This window comes from Opisthorchis viverrini, assembly GCF_000715545.1.
Source record: "Opisthorchis viverrini unplaced genomic scaffold opera_v5_49, whole genome shotgun sequence".
NCBI classification, from domain to species: Eukaryota; Metazoa; Platyhelminthes; class Trematoda; order Opisthorchiida; family Opisthorchiidae; genus Opisthorchis; species Opisthorchis viverrini.
In genome coordinates this window covers 938,622-949,813 of record NW_008751705.1, presented here as the reverse complement: position 1 = coordinate 949,813, position 11,192 = coordinate 938,622, and the positions used below count along the sequence as shown (strand labels likewise).

The 11,192-nt window shown below is 45.5% G+C and overlaps 1 protein-coding gene across 1 annotated transcript in view; it reads right to left on the bottom strand.

Annotated features, from left to right (window-relative positions):
- Positions 1-1,979: 1,979 nt before the first annotated feature.
- T265_03430 (hypothetical protein) overlaps positions 1,980-11,192 on the bottom strand; it is a gene marked incomplete at both ends in the record, with an annotated part of 14,584 nt that continues 5,371 nt past the window's right edge. The window contains 4 exons of the mRNA XM_009167914.1: positions 1,980-4,050; positions 4,813-5,067; positions 6,338-6,775; positions 9,591-9,978. Coding sequence (XP_009166178.1) covers positions 3,895-4,050; positions 4,813-5,067; positions 6,338-6,775; positions 9,591-9,978 — 1,237 coding nt within the window. The remainder of the gene's footprint in view (positions 4,051-4,812; positions 5,068-6,337; positions 6,776-9,590; positions 9,979-11,192) is intronic.

Sequence of the window (11,192 nt, the reverse complement as noted above, 5' to 3'; positions counted from 1 at the left end):
TGTAAGGGTTAACAAGTGAACATTAAACGAGTACTGTGTAACCATCCGGAATAACCAGATTAGCAGAGCATGCCAGCTGCAACCTGTATGCTGAGTAAGCCTAACTATACTCCATCGAAGTTGTTCCACCGATGAGAAGTTTGTGGGGAAAGGCCATTACATCTCAGCGCGAAACAGACCGACTCATCCTAAGCTTAGCGCCGTGTAGTCTTGGCGCTATGCACACATGTTGGACACAAGGAACGATCACAATGATGCACTTGACTTCTCAGTCCGACTGTCCAGCGAACACTTGTCGTGCAACGCCCTTGGGTTGCGTGAGCTCCCTTGAGGCTCATTAATTAGGTACAGTTCTCGACCTTCCTCCAACTTCATGTTCTATCTGTGCACAAATTGGATGCAGTTCGTCAAATACTGATTTGCACACTAGTTTGGTTTTAACGGAGGACCCCACTGGATTCCAGCTCAACCTCTCGCTCATAATTTCCTACTGGTGAACAAACGCCACATCGCGAAAAACAAGGTTGACAGGACGTTTGGACTGTGCCCGGAAGCAGAACCAATCGTGGGCTGCTGAACTTCAGCAACTAACAAACGCCACATCGCGAAAAACAAGGTTGACAGGACGTTTGGACTGTGCCCGGAAGCAGAACCAATCGTGGGCTGCTGAACAGTTTTCAGCAACTTTATAGTGTTCCCTTGAGAAAAGGCCCCTGCAACTTTCCTTTTCACTAGCACTTTCCTCATGATCCAATGGTAAGCAAACACAGATCTCGTAGTGATACGTTGTCACCTGTGATGATAGACCGTCAGATTAATTTCGAACCAAATGCAATGCAGACCATACTAAACGCGGCCTGGTCTGGAACTAGCTGGAAATCTTCACTATGCTGTTTATCAATAATCTGTTGCAGAAAGCCACTGAGCAGAACCATCCGAGGTATGCAACACCACTTGAATGGTGCCGACCCAAAGGTTCACCAGTTTCAATATCGTGCTATCCCGCTGATTGGTATCCGAGCAGTTCATACTTGTGGATAGGCTGAAGAACCGCCAAGAGGCCAAGATACCAGCCAGTCTGAGACTCAGAGGCCTGACTACGACGAAGCGGTGACTGGCGCGGGCAGCAGAGAACAAGGAGCCACACGTTCCTGACTCAAAGGTCAGGAGTGTTAGCCTCTGATCACGACCGCCACCAAGATAAGGCCCAACCACTTCGCGACGGACTGCATTAGACATACAGACCATGTACATTAGTCTCCTGCTCTGAACCGTCAGTCGAATGTTCGAAGTATCTTCCAGGAGTCGCGGTTCAGGATGTTGGCGTCCTACGGTGGAGGTTAAAACATCAACTACGGAAAGGGGCCTAGCATTGTGGGTTTCTGCACCTTTAGACACGTACACAGGTGACTCACACGGGAGTTGACGCAGCGCCACCTACAGCAGTAATGGAGGGAGCTTGCACTTTACTGCCAGTTCCGTAGTTAGGTGATCCCACTGTTCGGAGATTCCCGTAAACGAAAGCTGGTGGCGAGCAGAGGACACAACTCGGAAAAGTAGTAGGGATAGCTGTGCAACTCGTCACGTTACCTCTTCGCCGATCTAAGGATAACTCACCATCGACAGCATGACATCAGTGTTCAGCACCGATGCTTCACCGCCGTAAGGATAACTCGTGCTGACTGGCGTTTTGCCAGCGCATGGGAAATTTCAGACGATGTCAGGTTAACACATCTAGGTAGCATTAGTAATAATCATGTGCAGGATATTCCTATCATTCTATCATATGGAACAGCATAACTCAACTTACGGACGTATTGCCGCCCTAACTGGGGATAGCTTTGAAAACTGAATCATCTCAGCTACCGCTTAGATACCCATACGACCCTTACCTCGAGCTATATCAACAAAAAGCGTTTTCCGGTTCGAAAAGTAATCTCGACCGACTGTGTCTCTCTAACATCCAAATAACAGCTTCCGGAAAATCCGTCACCGGTAAAGATCCCTGTTTATGAAACAACTTTTGAAAAAGCCTTAAATTAAAATGATCACCGGTCACTTCTGAGTTCAATAATTTCCAAATGTTAAGAAAGATGATCAGCGTACGGCTTCCCGGCAGAGCTGGTGCGAAACACCGACCACTTCAAAAGAGAACACAGTATACGGTCCGGCATTTGTTGAACAGATATGCTTTCCATCGGTAAACATCGCGTATAACATGAAAAATCAAACCAAACAGTTACTGTATGCGGCTCAGTGCAAGCTTCTAACCTGGTCTCAATGGAACAGGTGCGACGGACAGAAACTTGATGCGCCTGCTAGGTTAGATCAATAGGCGGGAATGCAGAAACCAAAATCGACAGATACAGCAACCACAAGAGCATGACTGAAAATGACTTTCGATGGCAATACTCCGGGGTAAACCACGTATCAGCACTCCGATGAAGGCTCTTCGCTTTTACAAAATGGAATGAGGGTAAAAATCGAAATATCGCCAGCCGAGATGGAGTTCGTCAGACGTTGAGGACAAAATCTAAGTGAGGACTGGCTCAAAATATGTACAGGGTAGTCGAACAAGGAAACTACAGGTGCTGTTGTGCAAAACACGAAGAGAAATTCAGGATAATGGGGGATGGATGATCGATCAGCGACCTAGGACGACAGCCGCTGTGTAAGGAAAAAGAAAGACAAGGTTAACAAGGTAGACGTGCTGGATTCAGTCGCGTCCAGGAAAATAAAGGTCCACATGCACACGGAGAAAATCACAGACAAGCAGACGACTTCAAGGATGTGGAGGGCCTGCTACCGAGAGTTGATTCTGAAGCAGCCTGTTTGTCGCAACGGACAGGAAGTGGAGGACGGACCAAAATTTCTCAGGCAGAGCAAAAAGGCAAGTGGGCACACATACGCACCGAAAGACAGAGGTGAAATGAAACAATACAATCATACCAAAAATAAGGAGTGTAGACCGGGCAACTGAACCCGAGAAGGGCCAACCAGATGATACCTACAAGTCAGGTAGGTAGAGATGTGGTCAACGGGGCAGTTGAAAAAAAAACAAAGGCTAGATAATCATGCGCACAGCATATCCGTAAGGGGAAGGCAAGCTCCCATGGACGAAAAGTAGGGAAGACAAAAAGTGCTAGACTCACAGGCAACAGCCAAACGAAAATTGAGGTAAAAATGAGGGTTTTAAACAAATTTCCGATAAATAAAAAGGGGGAGGCAAACAGCCAAGGCAACCGTAATGATTTGTATACAGACCTACTGCAAAAGAATCTAGGATGAAAGGATAGGTGAAAATCAACATACGGACACAAGGGGCCTCGGAGCAAAATTGGTTAGAGGGTAGGAGGTAGGGAATTCCAAAATATGGGAAGAATGAGCGAGTGGCGCCGAAGTTGATCAAAATAAGAGTAGTGCCGCCGCATGAGGGAAGATGCAAAATGGTAGAAAAATAGAAAGTACATTGAAGGAATGGAGTCAGTCAGTCAATGAACCACAACCGCACCAGTGGCTGGATAAATGCAAAATAGCATACAGGAGTTGGGGATGAGGAGGAATCCGTCTCAACAATGACAAATGAGTGAATGAATAAATTACGAGCTGAACAAACCAAGATTGTTCGGTGAGATTTCGGAGACCAGGCATCGAACAGTATGCAAGAACTAATGTCCAACGGGAAAACATGGTGAGAGAACAATACCCGCTACAAAAGCGTGTGAAGCATTATGAACCTTCATTGATGACAATCAATCCGTAACGGTGATTTAGTTGATGAAATCCCACAGAACACGGTATTTGGGACGACTAGCAAGGATCGCTAGTGACAGTATGCAGTAACTATAATGAAACACTGCAAGCACAAAGTTAGTTATCATGGGGTGATATAGGCTAGAAGTCGAAGCCTTCTTGCCGGACAACACCTTGGCCACCAACACCAGTAGATTCCGGAGCCGCGTTGAATTCAAAAGTGGTGGATTCCGTTGGCATTCCGTTACCGTCAAGGGGTCTCTCATCACGCCCAGTTGTGCTGCCATCATCATTCATCTAGCAAAGAAATGAGGTAAAGTGCAGAGATTAGCAAATCAAGCAGTGGATAATTGAGTTCCGTAATGAACTGCGTCAAAGAACCATGTTGAAAATTATAAAACCCTTCTAAAAAAAGTCTATGTTCTAGACAAACCATGGCTAGTCAAACAACGAAAGCCTGTGATGCACCTCAATCACCTGCGTAGAGCCCGAGATATGAGGTTTAGCTGTAGAACCCTCTCGGTGCCTAGCTGCCATGCCACCAGAGGGAAGCACGAGGGCTGGGATACTGCCAGGTTGCTCAAGCCTAGACATGGGAAGTCGAGATAACCGGCGGTCCGAAACCAAAGTTAGTTTTTTTTTAGTGCTGCTACCTAGGCACTGGCAACCTGTCAGCAGCTCATCCGGAGTGCTCCACTTAGACTACACGGTGGCTATGCACCGAAAAGGTTACGACTGAAGAAATTGTGAAACCGCGAAACGGAGTTGAATCAAAGGACTCCAATCCGCTCTATCAACTTGATAACGGGATCTATGTGGTGAGTTTTACTGGAGGACCCCATCCGACTCAGTGATATCTTAGCGCGGGGATTGAAACATGGAAGTCTAACTCTTAATCAAATCATACATCAAACTTGATTCCTGAGCAGCGGCAGCAGTTGTGACGATCAACTGTTGGCCAACCGGTGTGTGGTTTGCGGAACCGACCTTTTCGAACCGTTGTTGGCACGGTATTCAGCTGGACGAGAATACAGTAATATACTGGACATTTGCACTTACTCCCTCGCTGAAGTAACGTTCAATAATGTCATATGCCAGACGGTAGATGTCCATGTTCTGATGTTCTTGGAGCGCTTCTATAAGGTCCAATCCACCACATTCCTCAATCATCCCAGTCACTTGGTCCCGATTGTCACCTGCTGCCGCGAGTATATTTGACAAACCGTCGAGAACTACTTGGACGACCTGAGTGTCGCGGGCTCCAAGCATGCGACACAACGGTGGAATAACGTTTTGGTCGATCACGTAACGGACCTGTGTCGAAAAATTACAGGGAAATATGCAAAATTAAGTAAAAAAAAACGTTAAACTAGACAATCGCAAGTGTCATGAGAAAGCGAAATGTTTGGTGCATTGTTTACCGAAACCAGGGAGTAAACTCATCCTACCTTCGTTTTGAGAATTCAATGTTAACGGGTGGTAGACGCACGTTTACCGTAGGAAACGTCATGACCCTTGCATGTGACTGGTTTCGGTTGCAACCAAACTGTCGCTCGCTAGTCCGACTACCCGGCTAAACGTTCCACGTCGTGTGCTTAGCTCATTTTAGCAGTTTGTGGAGATATATTTGCCAAGCTTGGCTCGGTTTCTTTAAGGGGCATGATACTTTTAGTGAATCTATTTTTCAGTGGACAGGCGCCGTTGCTAACTACTGGTGTACGGTTGCCCATGATGGCGGTGATAAATACGGATGAAAACCACTCGTAAAAGATGGTGAAGTGCGATAACCGTTCACGCAACCCATACTGATCAGTAACATTGTGAACACAATAGTTCGTCACAAAAAACTACCGACGATTTTAGCAGTTTTAGCTCTTTATGATAACCACTAGTGGCTTTTTAAAAAAAGCAAGAGCCGAGGGTATCCCAAAGTAGACACTACAAGGGAAGAAACTGTACAACACAGAACCATATTTTATCAAGAACGCTGCTAAAGCAATCAGACACTTTCGCTAGTGTAACGATTTATTATATGCTGTACACACTAGAGGACTATTCGTTTTTCCTCTGCAGGATGACGACTGTAAGCGCTTACACCACTCGCAGAGTAGCACAGGCTTCCAACAAACAAGCGGTATATGAAATAATCTCCTCTAATGAGGTGAACAAAGTTTGAAGAAAGCAACATTGTGTTCTTCGGCCCAGTCGCGCACTCAATGGCGTTGGTGCATCCAAGCTATTGCCTTCAATGCGTAGCTCCATTCCCCATCCCCCCAGTTGAAAGTCCATTTAGAGACGTCTACTTATGTAGCAATTTATCAGCTCCCGCCTCCAATGCGTAGCTAACCACCTCATCTCCCCAAATAATCGATGGACGAAATTGTGGTAGCTACAATCACTGTACGACAAGTATGTAGTCTTTACAGCTGATAATGATGACTGGGTAACAGCTATTTGATCTTTTCTCTTCTCCCCGCGCTTTCCTGGGATCCTAAAATAATGAATGTTCATTCGACAAAAACTTATCTCAATGCAACATACATTACAGGCAGCGGGAATGAGGAGCCATACAGACAAAACTAACCTGCTCAATATTGCCATTTATCGTCAAATTGGAAATTGCCCAGGCCGCCTCTTTCTGAGTCAGGAATTCGCTTTCCGAAAGGTGATGGATGATCATCGGTACCAACCCATGATCAATGACAGCTTGCACTTGGCTCTGATTCCCCGCAGTAATGTTGGACAAGAACCAAACTGCTTCCTTGTTAATCTTGTCGCGTGGGTGGTTAAGCAACCCCGGAAAATGACTGAGGGCACCACAGTCTAAAACTACTTGTGTTTGTGGATCCGATCCCGTGACAATATTCCCGACGGCACGCAGAGCGGCAGTTTGAACCTTGAAGCTCGAGTGGGAGAGTAGCGGAACCAGATGTGGAACAATTTCTGCATTGATTACCATCTCGATCTGTTCATTACCACCATCCGTGAGATAGGATATTGCCCAAACCGTATCCACCAAAATCTACATACAATACATAAGGTATGCAACAAACAATGAACCCGGGCATCAACAACGAAAGCACAAGACGTACACAAAAAATTTCGTATGAGAGGAATAAGACAGTGTTTACATAGTATGTAAAAGAGAAAAATAAATTGACCACGATATATGGGAGTGTGTCTGACTGGGCCTCTAGTCAGATAACCAGTTGGTTTAACCGACAATCGAGAACAGAGAAAAGTTAATTTAGGAAACCCCTGGCCACACAGTTGACACGTCTCCAGTTAACACTAGCGGTAGTACCACAGAGCTTAGCCAAGTGCTATATAAAAATCGCGTTATCATCATCATCGGCAGCAACAGCAGCGGAGAAGTCTTCACTACCATATCAGTTTGTTTGCATGACTGCTACGATCTCGGCTGCAACACTGTGATTAGACCCACAAGGTACGAAACACACAACTTCGAGGTAATGTGTTGGACCCTCAAGGTGTGCACCCAGGCAACACAAACCACAAGGTTGAAAATATCAATTGAATTTATGCAACAACTATCATATCAAGAAAAATACTTGTAGCGCAGCTTATTAGCACGTAGGTGAACTTATACCGGATCTCCATCTAAGAAGAATCGTTCTTGTCAGGGTTTTCCACTTAGTGCTGTCTTTTGTCATAAGCAAAGTGAGCAAACTGTGGAAAACCTAGAGCCAATGGGGGCCTCCACAAGCAGCACAATAGGTGAGCGTCAAGATATCCGGAGCACATGGAGAGCGAATACACGGGTAGTAGATCCAGGAAAGCTTAGGACGTCGAGGCACAGAAAGCAGGCAAAAGCGAATAAACACGCATTGTAGATCAGGTTTCGTTTAACACCAGTAGAGAAGTGTCTGAATCAATTTTGACAGCAGCTCAGAGGGCACGAATTCTAAGTTTGTGTTGGTGTTGCTTGACACCAAAGACCTTCAGAAGTCTGAGTGTTTGACACGCAAAGGAAAGTGTTGGGGCCTCAAAAAACATTCTCAGGGAGAAAAAGCGGATCTTTTCAAGTCGACATTAGCGTACAAGAGATGCGAGCTACGAGGGGAGATAATCCGGAGCGCAAAATCAGGATAAACGAGGTACGGCCTGCACTAGAAATCATGTATCAAAAAAAAACGAGAGACGGACGGAGGGACCCCTACAAAAACCGGTCAAGTGTTTTTTATCCACTTACGGTTCACTCAAAATAGTATATTTGATCGATTATGCCATAAAATGCGTATGGAGAAAACGCGTCATAAAGATGTAAATCAAATTATGAGAACTCTAAACATCTAGAGTAGAGAGATACATATTAGCTGAACACACTGAAACTCAGAACGATAATTGTGCATCCTGGGGTAATTACTCAAAGAGATTCGCGGTTGGTAGCATCATTTCCAATCCTCATCTCATGTATACTTTTATTTGAGGACAGCTCGATGATTAAACTGCTACTTTCTCTGAGGTCAGCCAATGTCAAGATCCTGCGGAATCAGTCCGTATATGTCCTGTGACAATCAGTTGGTGGCATCATTGCTGCACGGGAATTCGTTAAGCCAGCTTGGTCACGACGTTGTGGTGCTTTTTCTTTTTTCTTCTTCTGCAAGCAAATCCCTTCTGGAAAGGAATATTCATTGAGACAGTATTTTGTATAAAAAGTTAAGCTTGTTCTCCGATTAGGGTGGTAGCCCTAGATTCAAGCCGTCTGGGCTTGGATAACCTGGCGATACCTCGCCCTCGTGCTTCTTTGGGATGACAGCTGAAGGGTTCAACAGCTGAACCATTTTAGAGGGGGCACGAAAGCAGCATTGTGAAATCTTGGGAGTGGAATTCTTTAAAAGAATTTCGCACGCATATATGACAGTAAATTCAGAAGGATATGTGCTCTCTAGGGAGATTACTGCTCTACTCTACTATAGAGGCCACTATCACAAAGGGAGAACTTTTTACTGGTCCATTGAACTGTCAACTGAGAGCGTTTGGAACCTGTCCAAACTAGACCACGCCTGTTGGGTCAATTCACATTATCTCGTAGTCCACCCGTGATACCCCTTCAGTGCACAACAGCCGTGACACCCGAAGGAAGCACATCTCATTACATTACCTCAAACGCAATAAGACTGTAATCAACCTATCTAGCCAGGTTGAGAACGTATTTAGGAATCAATCGGCTGATCAAATGAGATAACCCAACTATCCTGATGTTTCGGAAACCTGGGGGGTGGTCACTCAAAAGCCACTGACTTCAAACCAACGGGGGTCAAAATGGTTTCAACCGGCGACTAGTTTCTCTTAAGTGAAAGCTTGTTTACAGGACTATTACAATGCCTTCCATGCTTGGAAGATAAATGAAAATAGCATCCAAGTTAACAGTACTACGATTTGTCGTCCAAACCACATCTTTGAAGTGAGGAGATATGAGAGCGAAAACAGCCTGGGTTGAAAGGCTCTATCCCAGTGTTGCTTGAACGTGTGGGTTGTCCAGTGTGACAAGGTACCAGACATTCGACAGACGCGTCACACGAGTGCGGTAGTACGAAGTCTCACAGAAACCTGAAGGCCACTTTTGTTTGTGGCAAATATTGTAAACCATGGAGAGTAATCGTAGACCAAAAGGAATGTTAAAAAAGAAGTACCCATGGCATAAACAAAGGTTCGTGCAACAAAATCTGGGGGGAAAACATCATCATCATCATCATCAATGACAGCAACATCAGTGTTCGCACTGATACTTCACTGCCGGGAAAACAACAGAACTGAGGTTCGAAAAAAAACATTACATCGCGAAAACCATAGAGGCAACGAGGAAAACTCACACTATCATCAGTATGTTTAATCAAGTATAGAAGCGCTGGGAGTAGCTCTTTTATCGCCGCCGGTGGAGGTGGTGGGTCCTTGTTGCGACATAAATTCACCATCACCCAAGTGACATTGCGAAGAAAGTTAAGAGGAATATTCGGTGTCAGAAGTTTCAAAAGCGGTTTGATGACCCCGAGTTCGATTACATAGTCGCGCAGTGTGGGCCCGTCTCCGATTATATTGCCCAATGCCCAAACAGCTTGTTCGCAGACATTTGGATGCGGGGACGACAATAACTTCAAAAACAATGGGACGGCACCAGAGTGGACCACAGCGATGGTCTGAGCCGACGTACCGGAAGCGATGTTTGTAAGGGCCCAAGCAGCTTCAAACTGAAGATTTGGACTGGAAAATAAACACGCAGTTGTGTCAAATCACAAAATTGTAGACTGATCCACAAATGACGACGGACAGGAAGGACGACCACAGAAAAGCAAGTCCAAATATGGCGTTAATGATTTATCGTAACAGCAGTGGTTTGGCTGATGAGATACCAAGGACACAAGCTAACAGGCCTAATGGACTAATGAGCAGGACCGTCATTCTTGACCATTTATGCCACATATGCCACATAAAAAAACCATTGAGCGATACTACCGCGTGGCCTTTTCGGATGTGTGGAAAATCCCACGTACCACCAGCAATCGAACAAATCAAGTGGATCTTATGACTGTAAAGGTGCTGGGTAAGTAAGTTTGCTATGACTGTTAACTGCCACCTGACCGAGAGTGAATGGTAATTACTCATCGCAGTGATGGCACACATATTGGACATCCATCATTCATGACCAATTTGGCGTAATACAGAGGAAATAATGGATTATATCAAAATTGCGTTACAAAAAAATTAGTGCCAATGCTTAAAGTGCCATCATGCTGAAACCAAACGGAGACCCTTAAAGCGACTTCTGCTAACTCGTCAACATTAACAGCCAATGCGTATAAATGAATACGGCACACACCATTCACGGTGACCATAATCCAGCAACATTAAAGTTGCTAACCTATCGTATCGTGCAAAGAACGGCAGTTGCATTGGAGGATGTTATGGTATCACTACCGCCATCAGAGACAGCGAAATCTGTATTGACACCGATACCTCACTACCGTACAACCAATTTATTCAATTGTATTAAAAGCCTTCGGGTGAAAAGGGTGGGTGAGGGAGGGAACGGATACAAGCCTACCTAGGCATTCTGAGGCACCCATATCTCCAAGTACTCAACCAAACAATTGAAGAAACTGACAGCGCGAGCGCCACAGCTACTGCAAGACTGGATGGGCTCGAATCCTAGCCTCATGCTTGCGGATGAACCGATTGAGGTAGTAGACAAATTTGCTTACCTTGGAAGCTGTATCAGTCCCAGTGGTCTGGCGAAAGATGATATTTCTATCCGGATTGGGAAGGCCAGAGCAGCCTTTTCGAACCTACGTCACCTGAGGCGTAGCAGTGACATCAGCTTCTCCGTCAAGGGTCGAGTTTACAATGCTGCAGTGCGCCCCATAATACCACATGGATCAGAAACCTGGCCGCTGCGCGCCGAGGACGTCAAAAGACTT